This window comes from Stenella coeruleoalba, assembly GCF_951394435.1.
Source record: "Stenella coeruleoalba genome assembly, chromosome: 11".
NCBI classification, from domain to species: domain Eukaryota; kingdom Metazoa; phylum Chordata; class Mammalia; order Artiodactyla; family Delphinidae; genus Stenella; species Stenella coeruleoalba.
Window position 1 is genome coordinate 63,266,330 of NC_137157.1, and position 19,398 is coordinate 63,285,727.

Sequence of the window (19,398 nt, forward strand, 5' to 3'; positions counted from 1 at the left end):
TTCTACTTTATAACTTTGTTCAAAAACATCATGTCATTGGTTACAGATTCCTCGTTTAAAAGACAGACCCTAATGTAAGGATGCATGACCTACTCTTTAATTATTTGTCCCTTTCCGAACAATGTTAATATTAATTTAGGCCCATTCCTAAAGCATTATGAGTTCTCTCTACCACTCATTCCCACACTGTGACCACAAGTAGAATGAAGCAGAAAGCTAAACACAGCATAGGATTTTTAAGTCTTTCTCCACTATGTAGAGTAGTTAAGAGTTTGGAATTAAAGAATTTGGTGAATGACTAACCATCTTTTTTAAACGATCATTTTCCTGCTACTGATATCAAAAGCAACGTAACTTACCAGCTCTGCAATTCAGCAAAAGCTTGTTTCATTTTCTTAATGGAAGCATCCATCTCTTCTTTAACTACAACTCGATATCGTGCAAGAGACACTGTGCAGCGCTGGAGGTCTTTCACAGATTTTTCAATATTAGAACCTTGAAAAAACCCCAATAAAAAAAGGAGCACAGGTGACTTGAAAGCTGGATCTGAACACCTAAGCATGTAACGTAACAAATGTCACATGGACTAAGAATACTTCCTAAATGGCCACACTCCTCAACAAAAAAACTAATGTTTTCATAGATTTTTTTTTTTTAATTAAGTACTGTAGACAAGATGGAGTAGTAGGAATCGGATTTATCCTCCTGCCTTAAAAAACTTCAGACACACACAAAATATATGAAACAGTGGTTTTCAGACAATGAACAATAGGCAGAGTACTTCTCACCCACTACCCCCCACCCCCCTGCGAAGAAAACAGACACAAAAGAAGTGAGGACTGTGACTGCCCCCACTTACTGCCCTAAGAGAGTTTCCAGGCTGCAATGCAAGGAGGAGAAATCCGAAACTGAGCCTGGAAGTCTCCCTGAATTGAGGGGACAGAGTTGAGAATTCAGTGAGGCCAAGGTGGCTAGAATTCTCAGGGCAGAATACTGGAGAGGAGAAAGCTACGCAAAAATGAAAAAATTGTACAAAGACCTACAGAGGATTCTGAGTGCATGGGTGTGCAGAAACTACCCGATGTTTCGGGTAAAAGAACCACTGGAAAGCAGCAGGGGGAATAATCCTCAGAGCTTACCCAGACCAGGAATAGTTCATGTTCATACCAGCCAGAGTGGGGTACCCGGTAGAGTACTTAGAAGGGTACTGCCTCAGTAATTAGCTCTAGACTAAAGGTTGCTCTATTTCCATCTAACAAAGCTTAAAAAAGCAAGCTTCAGATTGTTTCCAAGTAACAGTCCCAGAATAAATCACAAGAATATTTAAAGAAATACAAAAATATCTAGCAATCAACAAAGAGAAATTCACAATGTCTGGCATCCAATAAAAAATTACTAGAGGCAGAAAAATATGACTGATCCATAATGAAGAGAAAAATCAATGAATAGAAACAGGTGCAGAAATGACACAGATGTAGAATCAAGTAGGTAAGGACATCAAAAGAGCTAATGTAATCAGATACCATATGTTCAAGAAGGTAGAGGAAAAGCCTAAGCACGTTAAGGAGAGACATGGAAGATATTTAAAAAGACCCCGACTGAACCTCTAGAGATGAAAAAAAAAAACCAAAACACACAATGTCTGAGATGAAAACTACACTGGATTGGATTAACAGCAGATTAAAAACTATTAAAGAAAAAAAGATTAATAAATTTGAAGACGTCAATTGTAGAAACTATCCAAAATGAAATGAAACACAGAGAGAAAAAAACTAAAAGAAAACCTATGTCAGTAGGTACCAAATTTTCAAAACTCTCTAAATAACAGGATTTAGTGGAATACAATTCACCATGCAGACATTACAAAACTGATAAAGTTCTTTCTCGGTAGTACAGTTTGAAGCATTGTATGTGGGTAAGCCAACACTGGAGATAAAGATGAAATACATTTACCTGCCCAACACATTTTAACCAGTTTCTGAGAGTTCTGTTAACCTTTTTATATTCACCAATGTCAAAATTATTACAACTGGTAGTTGGAATAACTGATCTAACAAATGTATAATGTGCCAAGATACAGATTTTCAATTTTTTATTTAAATCCTTCCTCATCTCAACTTGATTTCTTTAACATCTACCTAAAAGCTTTCAAGCCCTGTGCCTTCAGTTTTGCTTGACTAAACAGTCTCAGACTTGCCTTTCTGCACCAAGTTGAGGACTATATTAGAAAGATGAAAAAGGAGAGCCTTGCTAATTAAGTTTGGCTCATGTGGAATAAATAATTCAATAAAGAGCTACAGGTTACAAGTGTCTTTTACATTTCTCTGTTTCGTTTGTTCAGGTGAGTGGACTGCCATGCTTAGATGTATGGCAGAAGGGCTATTATCTCAATCTGTTTAATTATTGGCTGATTATTTAAATAACTGTTATAGTTTAAAAGAAAAGCAAATGGCTACCATCAGTCAATGCTAAGTAAATGCTTAAGAGAAAATGACCTTGTTTAAAGCTATAGTCTTACAGGTATCAGTAAGAGCATGAAGTGGTGAAGAGAAATTAAAATATTTCTTCAAAGTGTCATTTCAGAGATGGCAGAGCTTTCTACTGTTGAGTCAACCAGGACATAAAAGTGAAGGAAATAGCACAGAAATGTTGCAGTAAAGCAAATAAAACAAACACGTTAATGTTAGCAGAAAAGTCATCCTGGCATCCTTGACTTTCGCTCACAAAAACGATCCCCATTATTGTAGCAAGACTGTACAGCATCTAAACTACTATCAGACTCCAACTGTGTACACAAAACGGGGAAAGGGTGGGTAGACACTGCCTGGAAAACAGAAAAAGTATTACCTGCTGCCCATTCTGAAACCTTACCTATGAGAACAAAGATAATTTGCCCTCTTGAGCTAAAAACACAGATTTTATTGTTTTCTCTCAAAGGAAGGCCTCTGACTTACCTAGCTTTTTGTTGGTGGAAGAGAGTGGAACACCTTCCATTCCTAGATTTGAAAGCTGAGGTCCTATGGCAGGTCTTGAGAGAGATTTGGCAGCATTTCTATTCTGTTGAGAATTCTGAGCAGAGTGCACAGTCAAAGGCCTGGACTCAAAATCAGAGACACCATTCTCCAGCATGGATCCTGTCAAAGGAAGCGGCCAGTATATTAGAGCACAATTTAGGGGTCAATCAAGCAGTCTAAAATATACACAAAGAAAAAAGGTAAAAATGCGCCAAAACGATGCCTCTTTAAAGGTTGTGAACAGAATCAACTGACAAAATAGAACAAAGAGCAGAGTCAGTGAGGCTATGAGTGTTATCTGGCTTAGCCCTAAAAGGCATCCTAACTGAAGAGGAGGGTGCTTTGTGAACCCATCTCCAGACAGGCTAGCTCATTCCCTGTACCTTGGTAACTTCCTTGTAGTTCTGGGCACAAGAAAGTGAAGAGAGTCAATATCACCACCTTCTGACAAGCTTCTGTAAGTTATGTCGAGGAAAAGATTTTTACACTGTCCCAGGGAAAGAAGGGTTTTAAAAGCTTTAGGGAATAGAAAGGGCAAAGCGTTAGGAAATGAGAGGAAAGCTAGTTCAGAAGAAAATGAAAGCCATTGACTATCTTTGGTTTGTTTGAGGTGCTATGTTTTTCTCTAAGTCTTTGTGTGTGTGTGCATGTGAACTAATCAATAAAAGAACATCTGAAAAGTACAGCATAATTTTAAAATTGGCATTACATTTATAAAGCCAGCAGCAACAGAGCAAGTAGAACTGGATTAACAAACAAGTAATTAAAAAGCCTATCTTAAAAAATATATTCCCAATATCTTCCCAGCACTCATCAAAATGGTTAATGAAACAAAATGTACAAGATACCTGAATTTACAAATAAAACTAACCTTAATTCTTTACTAAAAAACAAATGTGGGACTAAAAAAACCAACAGTCTACTTCTAATGAAAGCCATGGGATTACAGTTATGCTTATATATTCCTCATTGCGTTGGGTTTTAGAATAATAATATCAACAAAAACTCATCATCATCATTTTCCTTAATAAGTGTGAAATTAAAAAAACACCTTAAGGTCATGTTCTGTAATCTCTAAGTACTACGGGACTATTAAATTAGAAGATTTCCATAAGGCTGATTTAGACTAAAATTAAAATATGAGACAATGGAACAAGAATTATATTTTTCTAGGCCTTTGATAATTATAAAACGTGACTCTTTCACATGAGAGGTAACAAAACTAAAAAGTAAAAGACTAACTAGATTTAATTTATTGATTGGTTTCTCAACCAGGAAGCCCCTGTATTTTTCAATAGAATGGAACTTTTCAAAGACCTGTTGTTAATGTACTCACCTGTTCTATCCAGCATATCTTGTGTGGCAGACTCAGGATCCTCCAATTCTCTGGCATCTATTGAAAGTGCCTCCATACCTTCACTGAGTGAGTCCACAGATTCAGTATCATTGATGGCACCGTTGACATGGTAACCATTAATACCACCTTTCTCTGAGGAAGGCGCAGACTGTTCCTCTTGAATGGAAACCAGTTTATTGGAATCTGGGATACTGTTACTTGGTTCTGCTGCAGGTTTTGGTTTGCTTTTCTTCTTTTTGTTCTAATGGTTATTAAAGATTTGAAAAAAAGAAAAGAAAAAGAACACCCCCCACAATCCAGAGAGGTAACTCCAGCTACCCAAAGGCAACCAATGTTACCAACTTCTCATTTGCTCTTCCAGAAACTGAACACATTTTTGTATATGTTCAAGTACTGACTAACATAACTATGTAAGATACTTTGGATAAACTCAGACACATAAAAATAAAATATTAAAGCATGGCAAAACCCACCATAAGAAAGATCAAAAGATAAATTAAAAAATGTGGGGGCTTCCCCGGTGGCGTAGTGGTTGGGAGTCCGCCTGCCAATGCAGGGGACACGGGTTCGTGCTCCGGTCCGGGAGGATCCCACATGCCGCGGAGCGGCTGGGCCCGTAAGCCATGGTCGCTGGGCCTGCGCGTCCGGAGCCTGTGCTCCGCAACAGGAGAGGCCACAGCAGTGAGAGGCTCGCGTACCGCAAAAAAAAAAAAAAAGTGGGAAAAAATGTGTAATATATACAAAGAGCTAAATATAAAGAGAGAGCTCTAACAAAAAACAAACAAAACAATAACCCGACAGAAAAAGTGGTGTAGGATATAAACATGTGGAATGAAGTGAAACTTCAGTCTAATAAAGACAAATTAAATCTGCACTGCAGAGGATGCTGCATCAGAAATCTGTCTCCCCACCTAGACAACAATTACACTGGCAGAATCTGTCTAACTATTTTGGAACTCTGGAGTCTATTGAAGGCTTATAATTTCCAGGAGAAGACTTGGATGGTAAATTGTGGTTAATTTCAGGCAATTTCAGTTCTGAGCTCAGTAGCAGATTCTCACCCTCCCACCCCCAGCTAGGGAACAGGCAGCTGTGCACCTGTTCTTGGAACAGCTGGCACGTAGCTTGCTGAAGCGAGGGTAGTCAAAAAGGAACCTGTCCTTCAAATATCTGGGATCTGTGTTGTGATCACTGACTGCTGCTTTTGATTACAAAGGTAGAGACAAAGAGGTAGGCAACCACTGTTGTTGTACCTCCTCCCACTGTTGCAAGCCCCTACCCCTCTGGCTGAAGTGACCTTCAGGGGAATTAAAGGGGTGGTCCCCTTCCTCCCCACTTCATTTTTCTTTATTCCCTTTTGGGAGCCGGACATCAAAGACTAGGACGTTCAAAAACAACTTCATATACAGAAAAAATTTCAAAGTAACCAATGCATGCCCAGGGAAAGGCTTAGAAAAGACCTGAGAAGACCTTAAGTTTACACCTTAGGCTGACCCTTGGTTCAGAGACAGCTTACAACAATTTAAAAATATAATAATAACAAAAACCAGCAAATCTGGAGAAAGGGGGAGAATCTGATTTCCAGAGTGATCAAATTATTAGATTCAAATGTCTAGTTTTCAACAAAAAAAATCACAAGGCACACAAAGAAACAAGCAAGTGTGGCCAATACAAAGGAAAAAAATAAATCAACAGGGCTTCCCTGGTGGCACAGTGGTTGAGAGTCCGCCTGCCAATGCAGGGGACACGGGTTCGTGCCCCAGTCTGGGAAGATCCCACATGCCGCGGAGCGGCTGGGCCCGTGAGCCATGGCCGCTGAGCCTGCGCATCTGGAGCCTGTGCTCTGCAACGGGAGAGGCCACAACAGTGAGAGGCCCCTGTACCACAAAAAAAATAAATAAATAAAATTTAAAAATAAATCAACAGAAACTTTCCCTAAAAACGACCTGTTGGGAGATATATTAAAGAATTTATTTAGTTTTTCATCCAAAGATTCACTTTAATTATGTAAACTTGGATTCGTAATATGTTCCTAACCTAGCAGTTTCTGTAATGAGAATTTTTTTTTCCTCAAATGCCTAGTGCATTTTTTGTTTTGTTTTTGTTTTTAATTTAAAGACTTTAAAACAACAGTCTTAAAGATGCTCAGAGAAATAAAGGAAGATGTGGGAAAAGTCAAGAAAACAAAGTATGAACAAAATGGAAATATTAGAAAACCTAAAAAGAAATCAAAAGAGAAATTCTGGAGCTGAAGAGTATGATAACTTAAATTTTTAAAAAATCACTAAAGGGATTATTCAAAGGCAGAAGAAAGAATCAGGGAATTTGAAGATAGCACAATTGAAATTATTGAGTCTGAGGATGAGAAAGAAAAGACTGAAGAAAAGTGAACAGAGCCTAAGGGACCTGTGGGGCTCTATCAAGCAAACCAACATAGCATCGTGTAAACTGGAGAAGGGGAGGAGGGAAAGGGAAGAATGTTTGAAGAAATAATGGCTGAAAACTTCCCATATCTGGTGAAAGACATGACTGTAAACATCCAAGAAGCTTAATGAACTCCAAGAGACAGTGAGACACATTGTAATCAAACTTTCAAAAGATAGAGAATCTTGGGCTTCCCTGGTGGCGCAGTGGTTGGGAGTCCGCCTGCCGATGCAGGGGACGCGGGTTCGTGCCCCGGTCTGGGAGGATCCCGCATGCCACGGAGCGGCTGGGCCCGTGGGTCGTGGCCGCTGGGCCTGCGTGTCCGGAGCCTGTGCTCCGCGACGGGAAAGGCCGCAGCGGTGGGGGGCCCACGTACCGCAAAAAAAAAAAAAAAAAAAAAAAAAAAGATAGAGAATCTTGAAAGCAATAGAGAAGCTACTTGTCACACACAAGAGATCATCAGTGAGATTATGAGCAGATTTCTCATCAGAAACTTTGGAGGCAAGAAGGCAGATATAATCAAAGTGCTAAAAAAAAAAACACCTGTCAACCCAGAATCCTATATGTGGCAAAACTGTCTTTCAAAACTGAGGGGTAAATTAAGACATTCACAGATAAACAAAAGCTGAGGGAGTTCATAACCACCAGACCTGCCCCGCTGGAAATGCTCAAGGGAGTCCTGTAACATGAAATGAAAGAACACTAGATGGTAATTTGAAGGCATATGGAGAAATAAAGAACTTGATAAAGGTAAAATACATGAGCAATTACAAAAGCTAGTATTATTGTAACAATGTTTTGTAACTGTACTTTTTGTTTTCTACATGATTTTAAAAGACTAATACATAAATAAAAACAACCAACTATCAGTTTAAAACCTAATATTACTGCAACTTTGGTTTGTAACTCCAGATCTTGTTCTCTACATAATTTAAGAGACTAATGCATTTAAAAGAATTATTAGTTTATATTTTTGGGCACACAATGTATAAAGATGTAATTTTGTGACATCAACAACCAAAAAGGGTGGGGATGGAGCTGTAAAGGAGCAAAAATTTTGTATGTTATTGAAGTTAAGTTGGTATAAATTCAATTAGAGTGTTATAACTTTAGGATGTTAAATGGAGTCCCCATGGTAACCACAAAGAAAATAGCTACAGCTTATACACAAAAGGAAACGAGACAGGAATTTAACCATTTCACTACAAAAAACTGATTAAACACACAAAAATACAGTAATGTAGAAAATGAGGGACAAAAAATCTAAAATCATTGAAAACAAACAGCACAATGAAAGAAGTCCCTCCTTATCAGTCATTACTTTAAATGCAAATGGATTAAACTCTATAATTGAAAGACTGAGAATGGCAGAATGGATAAAAACACACTATCTAACTATAGGCTGCCTACAAGAGACTCACTTTATATTCAAAATCACAAATAGATTGAAAGTGAAAGAATGGAAAAATATATTCCATGCAAATAGCAACCAAAAGAGAGCAGGGATGGCTGGACTAACATCAGACAAAAACAGACTTTAAATAAAAAAAGCTTACAAGAGACAAAGAAGGACATTACACATTAATAAAAAGTTCAATACAGAAAGAAGATTTAATAATTAGAAACATTTATGCACCTGACAGACCGAGACCATCAAAATATATGGAGCAAGGACTTCCCTGGTGGTCCAGTGGTAAAGAATCTGCCTTGCAATGCAGGGGACGCGGGTTCAATCCCTGGTCAGAGAACTAAGATCCCACATGCCAGGGGGCCACTAAGCCCATAAGCCACAAATACTGAGCCTGTGCGCCTCAACTAGAGAGCCTGCGTGCTGCAAACTACAGAACCCATGTGCTCTGGAACCCGCATGCCACAACTACAGAGCCCACCCACCCAGCCTGCATGCCACAACTAGAGAAGAGAAAATCCACACGCCACAACTAGAGAGAAGCCTGCGCGCCATAATGAAAGACCCTGCATGCCTCAACAAAGATCTCACATGCCGCAACTAAGACCTGATGCAGCCAAAAATAAGTAAGCAAATAAATAAATAAATAATAAATCTTAAAAAAATTATATATATGGAGCAAGAACTGACAGAATTGAAGGAAGAAATAGTTCTACAATAATACTTGGAGACTTCAATACCCTACTCACAGTAATGGACAGAATAACTAGACAGAAGATAAGTAAAGAAATAAAGGATTTAAAGAATGCAACAGACCCAATAGATCTAACAGACATATACAGAACACTCTACCTAACAACAATAGAATACATATTCTTCGCAAGTGCACATGTGACATCTTCCAGGATAGATGATATGCTGGGGCACAAATGAAGTCTCGACAGATTTTAAAAGATAGGTATCATACAAAGTGTCTTCTCTGACCACAATGAGATAAATTTAGAAATCAATAACAGAAGGAAAGCTTGAAAATCTACGATACAGTGAAAATTAAACAACACATTTTAAAACAATGACTGGATCAAAGAAGAAATAACAAGGGCAATTAGAAAATACTTAGAGATAAGTGAAAATGAAAATACAATATACCAAAACTTACAAGCGGTGCTAAGGAAGAAATTTAAAAATGCTTACATTAAAAACTAAGATCTCAAAAAAATAATAATAATAAAATAAAAAATAAACAACAACAAAAAAACTAAGATCTCAAATTAACAACTTAGCTTTACAACTTAAGGAACAAGGAAAAATATAAACAAAAAGAACAAAGTAAACCCAAAGCTAGCAGAAGGAAGAAAATAATAAAGATTAGAGCAGAGATAAATGAAATAGAGAACAGAAAAGTAGAGAAAATCAATAAAAGCAAAAGCTGGTTCTTTGAAAAGATCAACAAAATTGACAAACATTTAGCTAGATGGACTAAGAGAAAAAGAGGAAGATTCAAATTATTAAAATAAGAAATGGAAGTGGGTACATTACTACCAATTCTATAGAAATAAAAAGGATTACAAGAAAATACTATGAACAATTGTATACCAACAAATTGTGTAACCTAGATGAAATGTTTAAATTCCTAGAAACACAAAACCTACCAATACTAAATCATGAAGAAATAGAAAATCTAACTAGTAAGGAGATTGAATCAGTTATCAAAAATTTCCTGACAAAGAAAAGTGCTGGACCCAATGGCTTCACTAGTGAATTCTACCAAACACTTATGCTTGTCAAACTTTAAAAAACAAAAACAAAACAAAACAAAAAATGGCTGAAGAGAAGGGAACATTATCTAACTCTTTCTATGAGGCCAGCATTACCCTGAGACTTAGCCAGACAAAGACACTACAAAGCAATATGCCTGGGCTTCCCTGGTGGCGCGGTGGTTGAGAGTCCGCCTGCCGATGTAGGGGACACGGGTTCGTGCCCCAGTCCGGGAAGATCCCACATGCCACGGAGCAGCTAGGCCCGTGAGCCATGGCCGCTGAGCCTGCACGTCTGGAGCCTGTGCTCCGCAACGGGAGAGGCCACAACAGTGAGAGGCCTGCGTACCGCAAAAAAAAAAAGCAATATCCCTTATGAACATTGATGCAAAAATTCTCAACAAAACAGTACCAAACCAAATTCAGCAGCATACTAAAAGGATTATACACCATGACCAAGTAGGATTTATTCCTTGAACACAAGAATGGTTCAACTTAAGGAAATCGATCAATGTAAAACACCATATTAACAGAATAAAGGGAAAAAAACCCCACATGATCATCTTAATTGATACAGAAAAAATATGTGACAAAATTCAATACCTTCTCATGATAAAAACACTAAAAAATGGGGATTAGAAGAAAACTACTTCAACATAATAAAAGCTATATATGAAGACCCACAGTGAACAATGGTCAAAGACTAGAGCTTTTCCTCAAAGATCAGGAACAAGGTAAGAATGCCCACTTTTGCCACTTCTATTCCACACAGTACTGAAAGTTATAGCCAGGGCAATTAGGAAAGAAAAAGAAATAAAAGACATCTAAGAGGGAAAGGAAAAAGTAAAATATGTTTGCAGATGATATGATCTTATACGCAGAAAACGCTAAAGATTACACACACACACACAAACACACATACACAGTTAGAACAAATAGATAAATTCAGCAAAGCAGCAGGATACAATGTCAACACACAAAAATCAGTTGTACTTCTGGGGACTTCCCTCGTGGTCCAGTGGTTAAGAATCTGCCTTCCAATGCAGGGGACGTGGGTTCAACCCCTGGTCAAGAAACTAAGATCCTACATGCCGTGAGGCAACTAAGCCTGCACACTGCAACTACTGAGCCCACACGCTCTGGAGCCCACGCACCACAACTAGAGAGAAGCCCGCACACCACAATGAAGAGCCTGCGCTCCGCGGTGAAAGATCCCATGTGCTGCAACGAAGATCCTGCATGCCACAACTAAGACCCAATGCAGCCTAATAAATAAATGAATAAATAAATAAATATTTAAAAATAAAAAAATATAAAAAATAAAAATAAGAAGTGGGGGCGAGACCAAAGAATCAAAAAAAAAAATCAGTTGTACTTTGATACATGAACTAACAATCTAAAAAGTAAATTACAAAATAAATCAATTTACAATAGCATCAAAATGAATAAAATACTTAGGAATTAAGTTAACCCAAGGAAGTGAAAGACTTGTACAATGAAAACTATAAAACACTGTGGACAGAAATTAAAGAAGACATAAATAAATGGAAACACATTACATGTTCATGAACTGGAAGACTTAATATTAAAATGTCAATACTACCCAAAGTGATCTACAGATTCAGTGCAATCCATATCAAAATCCCAATGATATTTTTTGTAGAAATAGAAAAACCCATCTTAAAACTCATATGGAATCTCAAGGGACCAAAACAATCTTGAAAAAGAAGACCTAGAGATTATCATACTAAGTGAAGTCAGACAGAGAAGGACAAATATCATATGATATTTCTTATATGTGGAATCTAAAATAATGATACAAATGAACTTATTTATGAAACAGAAACAGACTCACAGACATAGAAAACAAACTTACGGTCACCAAAGGGGAAAGGTGTGGGGAGCAGGGAGGGATAAATCAGAAGTTTGGGCTTAAAATATATACACGACTATATATAAAATAGATAACCAACAAGGACAGGAAACTACACTCAATATCTTGTAATAACCTACAATTGAAAAGAATCTAAAAAAGTATATGTGTGTGTGTGTATAACTGAATCACTTTGCTATATGCCTGAAATTAACACAACACTGTAAATCAACTACATTTCAATAAAAATTTTTTAAGAAAAGAAAAAGAGGAACAAAACAGGAAGACTTACACAACTTGATTTCAAAACTTACTACAAAGCTACAATAATCAAAACAGTGTAGTACTGGCATAAAGACAGACATATAGGGACTTCCCTGGAGGTCCAGTGGTTAAGACTCTGCCCTTTCACTGCAGGGGGAGCGAGTTCGATCCCTGGTCAGAGAACTAAGATGCCACATGCCGCACAGCGTGGCCAAAAAACTTAAAAAAAGAAAAAAAAAAAAAAAGACAAACATATAGACCAATGGAATAGAATAGACAGCCCAGAAATAAACTCTCACATATATGCCCAAATGATTTTTGACAAGGGTGCCAAAACCACTCAATGGGAAAATGACAGTCTTTTCAACAAATAATGCTGGGAAAACTGGAATGTCCACGTGTAAAAGAACAAAGTTGGACCTTTACCTAAAACATTACACAAAAATTAACTCAAAATGGATCAAACATTTAAATGTAAGACCTAAAACAATAAAACTGTTAGAAGAAAATGATGTAGGACAAAAGCTTCACAATACTGGATTTGGCAATGATTTCTTGGATATGACATCAAAGGCACAGTTAACAAAAGAAAAAAACAGACAAATTGGACTTCATGAGAAAAAAGACAACATACAGAATGTGAGAAAATATTTGCAAATCATATATCTAAGGGATTAATATCCAGAATATATAGAGAACTCTTAAAACTCAACAACCACAACAACAAAAACCACCTGATTAAAAAACAGGCAAAGGACTTGAATAGACATTTCTCCAAAGAAGATATACAAATGGTCAAACTCATGAAAATGCTCAATGTCACTCATCATAAGGAAATGAAAATCAAAACTACAATGAGATATCTCCTCATACTCATTAGAATGGCTATTATCAGAAAAAACAGAAAACAAGTGTTAGGCTGTTGATAAACTGGGACTCTTGTGCGCTGCTGGTAGGTATATAAAATGGTACAGCTGCTGTGGTTCCTCAAAAAATTAGAATTATCATATGATCCAACAATTCTGTTTTGGGCTATATACCCAAAAGACCTGAAAACAGGGTCTCGAAGACATATTTGTACATCCATTTATTCACAACAGCTAAAACATGGAAGCAACCCAAGTGTCCATTGATGGTTGAATGGATAAACAAAATATGATACATACATACAATGGAATATTATTCAGCCTTTAAAAGGAAGGAAATTCTCTAATATGCTACAACATGGATGAAACTTGAGAACATTATGCTAACTGAATAAGCTAGGCACAAAAAGACAATTACTGTATGATTTCACTTATATGAGTTATCTAAAGTAGTCAAAATTATAGAGACAGAAAGTAGAGTGGTGGTTGCTAGGGGCAGAAGGGAGGTGGGAATGAGACTTACTTTTTAATAAGTATAGAGTTTCAGTTTTATAAAATGAAAGTTCTGGAAATGAATATTTGAAAGATGCTAAGAGTAGATCTTAAGAGTTCTCATCATGACAAAAAAAATTTTTTTGATACCATTATGGTGCTGAATGTTAACTAGACTTATTGTGGTGATCATTTCACAATACATATAAATAGTGAATCATTATACTGTACGCCTCAAACTAATATAATGTTATGTGTCAATTATACCTCGCTTTTTTTTTTTTTTTTTTTTGCGGTACGCGGGCCTCTCACTGTTGCGGCCTCTCCCGTTGCGGAGCACAGGCTCCGGATGCGCAGGCTGAGCAGCCATGGCTCACGGGTCCAGCCTCTCCGTGGCATGTGGGGTCTTCCCGGACCGGGGCACGAACCCGTGTCCCCTGCATCGGCAGGCGGACTCTCAACCACTGCGCCACCAGGGAAGCCCCCTCAAGTTTTCTTAAATTAATTTTTATTGGAGTATAGTTGATTTACAAAGTTGTGTTCGTTTCTGCTGTACAGCAAAGTTAATCAGTTATACATATACATATGTCCACTCATTTTTAGATTCTATTGCCATATAGGTCATTACAGAGTATTGAGTAGAGTTCCCTGTGCTATACAGTAGGTTCTTACTAGTTATCTATTTTATATATAGTAGTGTGTATATGTCAATCCGGTATGTTATCTCAATTTTTTTAAAAAAAGAAGTAAAATATAAACCCTTCGTTGGCATATTAGTCCAGATATTAACTTAGAATAAAAGCCAAAAACAAAAACAAAAAAGAAAAGGAGAGAGAGAGATCTGGAATGGTTAAGATGGTAAATTTTATATGTGTATTTTACCACAGTAAAAAAACATTTGGAAAAAAACTGCACTATAATATCATTTTTCAGCTACTGGATTAGCAAAGTTCAAAATGTTTCATAACACTGTAGGGTTGAGGGAATAAAGAAACAGGCATTTTCATATATCACTTGTGGGAGTGCAAAGTGGTACTCTCTCTATAGCAATCTGGTAATACTTATCAAAATTACAAATACATATACACTTTGACCCAGCAATTCCACTTCTAGGAGTTTATCCTAGGTGATACTAACACATGCAAAATGATATATGTACAAGGTTATTCACTGAAGTATTGTTAATAATAGCAAAGGGTTGCAAACAACCCGAATGTTGATCAATAAAGGAACGGCTAAGTAAGTTATGGTACATCTAAACAGTAGGATGAGTATACATTCATAAAAAAACCACGAAAGCTCTTTATATATTGACATGGAATAAGCTCCAAGATATATTACATGAAAAAGGAGCAAGCAAAGAGGAGAATATATACTCATATTTGCTTATATATACGTATAAAATATCCCATAAGATACGTAAGAAATTGATAATACAGTTTGCCTCTGGTGTGTGGAACCAAATGGCTGGGAACTATCCCCAGGGATAAAGATGTTTCAGTATATTCACTTTTATAGCTTTGAATTTTGAGCCACATGAATATATTACCTATGCAAATACTAAAATTAAAACAAAAATCCTTTACCTTTTATTTTGTCAAACCACAGCTCTACTAGAAATACTTAATTCTATTTCTAAGGCTAGACTGACATGACTGAATTAATTTTACCCTAAACCCCTTTCATGGCCCTAACAGGAATACTAATGTAACGCTAGATATAATTTTTTCCTCTCCACAGCTCTCATCTCTCTTTCTCTTAAATACTTTCTCCCATGTGAACTGGCTGAGTTTTCATATCACTGTCCTATATATATAATACCTGTCCCAGTAACTGTTCATGGTTACATCCTATTGAACTAATCCCAGCAGTTAACTGAACTAGATTTGGGCGTTTGGGACTGCCAAACTGAAGCCATTTTTCTTTCTCCAAATTTTAAGAAATTTATGTCTCCAACACATACTTTTCCAGCTTCATGCATATCTCACATCACTAATAACCTATTATCCTGGGCCAATAAATTAATAAGCTGCTGTTCTCCAGAACACACACTCACGTTAGGTGAAAGCAATGGGAAGAAGTTAAGCAAATACTCAAAGCTACAGGTATGGAGAGCTTCAGGGGAATCTGTAGTAGTATTAAGTTCTTCTTAGAAAAAATTCTCAAGGGTCATTGGGGTCAGGCCTGGTTTAATCAATACTTAACAGAACTCCTAATGAAGTGATGTGGAGTCATCAAGAAAGTATTCCAGTACTCCAGCACTAACCTAATATAGACCCTAAAGAGATTTCATAGAGATACTTGATTGAAATTCACACTTCAAGCACTTCCTAAAGGAACCAGATTTAGAGTAAAGAGCTATGGGAAGCATTCTGAGGCCAGCTAGTATCCTTTGGGGAAAGCACTTTGGTTTTAAGTGGATAAGGAGAACTAATATGTTAGACACTGTATTAAGTACTTGCATTTGTTCATATTATTTTCCTATTTTAGAGATAAGCAAAATAAGGCACACTAAGGTTAAACAATATTCCCAGGAAATAAAGCCAGTAAGTAGTGAAAAAGGATATAAATCCAGTTCTGACTGACTCCACGGCCCAAGTGCCTTCTACCTCCCTGAATTGGACCATCAGACCCCTCCGCATAGCTAATAGTAGCAAAGCCCCTCTTTAGGCTTTAAGCCAAAGCTCATTAGTATCAGAGATCACAACACAAGTGGTCTGACCTAAGAAGCTGAACTATTTTAACTGACCTGTGATATGAATTATGTTGAAAACCGCTGGACTAGATCACTTTCTCTAGAGGACCTCTGCTTTCCTTGACATGCTCTCTAGTTTCACCCCTGCCTAATATTAATAATATTAATACCCTCTGCAATTGCACCATGGCAGAGTCATTCTGCTTCCTGCCCAAAATCACGTGGAGGAGATTGTGTGGTATTCTATGTACATAGCTGTGTTTCAGTGTCATAGAAGAAAACTTTTCTTAACCAGGGAAGCTGAAGATGCATATGTAAATCTTCCAAATATTTTGGCAGAGCTTAAATTTTTTTATAATACAAATATTGATATCACACTTCTAAATTTAATTCATTTTTACCTTTTTCTTGCCTGTTACTGTCCATTCTTTGAGTACTTCACTGGCACTACCTGTAAGAGAAACCAATTACATATTTCTTCTCCTACCACATGCATGCTCAAGCAGGAATTAGTGTCCCCGAATTTTGTAACTGCTGGAAAATCTCCAAAGTTCCCAATAGGAAAAGTTAAGGTTCAAGTCTCTAAGCTAATGTAATGAGATAAACATGTCATGCTTACCTTTTAGAATACCTGCCCATTTAGATTCCCCTTCTCCATTCAATTTCCTCAGTAAGTTCTTCCAAGAAGAGACTAATGTAGCCTGACCATTTTAAAGATTCTTTTATTTATATATCTTTGACCGAATACAAAGATGACTGGTTTCAGCCCAAGTACGGTATCCTCTCTCCTCCAGAAGATTACACACCACCTTAGCTACACTGTTTCAGAGAGAACTGTATACTACCCTAGACCCAAATACTAACATTATAAAGAAAACAGATGAAGACGAAGAAAAACCTTACAGTATTTGGACATGTTTATTCTATACTGGTAAATTCAGAAAAAGAGAAACGGGGAGACCTATTCTGATGTCGCTGTCACTGTTCCCTGATGCGATAGCTTTAGGCAGTTTTTCCCAAACAAGTTATGTGGAAAGAATTTTGTAAAACACTCCTCAACTCTATAAATCAGAAGGCTTGGCTAAGCCTACCATTTTTTGTATGGTAGATAAGGATACTCAAACCCATATATTTGAATCACTTGCCAGAGCCAGACTAAATGGTACTGGAGCATGAAAAAGAATGTTGAGTCCCTGAATCTGCCATCTGTGGCTGAGCTACTGGACCACTACTTTGTCATTGTTTCTTCAATTCTTATTACACCCAACTCCAATCAAGTCCCTTATACCACTGGCCACCTAATTTCTTCTTAACTACCATTAGAGAACGTTCTGAATAAAATGATGGAGTCTTCTCAGCTTGTCTCTTATTCCAGGTATTATATAGCTTATGAACGAATTACTTCTAGGGCTGAAATAGGGAGCTTTAAGAGATATCTTTAAAAATGGCATGGTATGTTATGTTATCATGGCGTCTGCTATATCATCTATGAAACACCAGATTGCCGAATGAATGTTATAGAATGCTGAAGCAACTTCTATTTGAACAAATACAAACTTATAAAAATATTGAGCTAGGATTACCTTCCATGAATGCTTGTACTGTTTTGTCCACACAATTATCAAAGTGCTGCAAAACCAGGATAATTTCATTGTTACTCTTATTGGGAACTATTGCACGTACTGCATTTATCTGGAAAAGAAGACAAGTTCATTTAATTCTAATATCAGTAGGTCAGTTGGAAACTGAGATCTCATACAGAGAATAACAGAAAGGGTACCATTTCATTTTTAACAAGATATATCACTCTTTAGTGTCAGTGTGAGTACATACAACCAACTCACTGGGAATGATTAATAGATGAGTGATAACAGTACATAAAAATTAATTTCAAAACTTAGAAAAGCAGAACATTTCTAGAAACAGATTTGTGCCAGGGGATTTCACTGGTGGCACAGTGGTTAAGACACCACGCTCCCAATGCAGGGGGCACAGGTTCGATCCCTGGTCGGGGAACTAGATCCCACATGCTTGCTGCAACTAAGAGTTCACATGTCACAACTAAGGAGACCGCATGCCGCAACTAAGACCCAGTGCAACCTAATTAATTAATTAAAAAAGATTTGTGCCAGATTTTGTTTCAAGAAAGGGTGGTTTAATTTAGGTATCAGGTATTAATTTAGCATCAACATTTCCTCATTTTTAGCAAACTACAGAGAAAGGTGGGAAGTTTAACGAACCACCAACAATAACAGATTTTTTTTTTTTTTGCGGTACGCGGGCCTCTCACTGTTGTGGCCTCTCCCGTTGCGGAGCACAGGCTCCGGACGCGCAGGCTCAGCAGTCATGGCTCACGGGCCTAGCTGCTCCGCGGCATGTGGGATCCTCCCGGACTGGGGCACAAACCCGTGTCCCCTGCATAGGCAGGCGGACTCTCAACCACTGCGCCACCAGGGAAGCCCAACAATAACAGATTTTTGTACAGCATTTTTCAAAACGTTTACTTCATATCATTTAATTGTATAATAATGCTTAAAGATAATTTAAATTATTATAAACTGTTTCAGGTATATAAAACATAATGAACACTCACTATATGACAGCCAGTTTAATAAAATAAAATATATGCAACTGAAGTGCCCATGAAGTCTCTCCTAAACCCCATTTCCCTCCTCTCCACAGAGATCTCTACCTTGAACTTGGTGTTATTTTGATACATGTTTTTGTACTTTTATGATGTATGTATGTATCCACAGGTAATCCATATTACTGTTTTGCATTACATAAATATTATCATATCGTACATGTCTATATTCAATTTGTTTTTTCATGTAACAATTTTTTTAGATTTATTTTTCATGTTGATAAATGCATCTTATTCATTTATTTTAACGGCTACATAGCATTTCCATTGTATGAATATAGCTAATTTATTCATTCTCCTGTTGATGGACATTTACGTTCTTTCCAGTGTTTGGTTACTATGAAAAATGTTATAATAAATATTCCTATGCTTATGCTTACTTGCTGAATACTCAGTGCCTATGACAATGTTTAGCAAATTGTTAGTTAAAAAAAACAAAAAACAAAAGGGTCTTCTGTGAACAGTGAGAGGATGCCTCTATTGTATATAACCACTAGTAGAATTCCTGAACAGTAGGGCATCTACAATTTCATTAGAAATGCCAAATTTCCCTTTAAAACAGGGAATTCCAATTTTGTCAGTTATTCCTAAGGTATTTTAAGGT

The 19,398-nt window shown here is 37.1% G+C and overlaps 1 protein-coding gene across 1 annotated transcript in view; it reads right to left on the reverse strand.

Annotated features, from left to right (window-relative positions):
- Positions 1-19,398, reverse strand: part of SPATS2 (spermatogenesis associated serine rich 2) — a 75,933-nt gene that overhangs the window by 20,740 nt on the left and 35,795 nt on the right. Inside the window, exons 3-7 of the mRNA XM_079937271.1 lie at positions 17,734-17,842; positions 16,552-16,601; positions 4,351-4,612; positions 2,955-3,134; positions 360-495 (exon numbers count right to left, since the gene is read on the reverse strand). Of these exons, the coding sequence (XP_079793397.1) occupies positions 360-495; positions 2,955-3,134; positions 4,351-4,612; positions 16,552-16,601; positions 17,734-17,842 (737 nt within the window). The remainder of the gene's footprint in view (positions 1-359; positions 496-2,954; positions 3,135-4,350; positions 4,613-16,551; positions 16,602-17,733; positions 17,843-19,398) is intronic.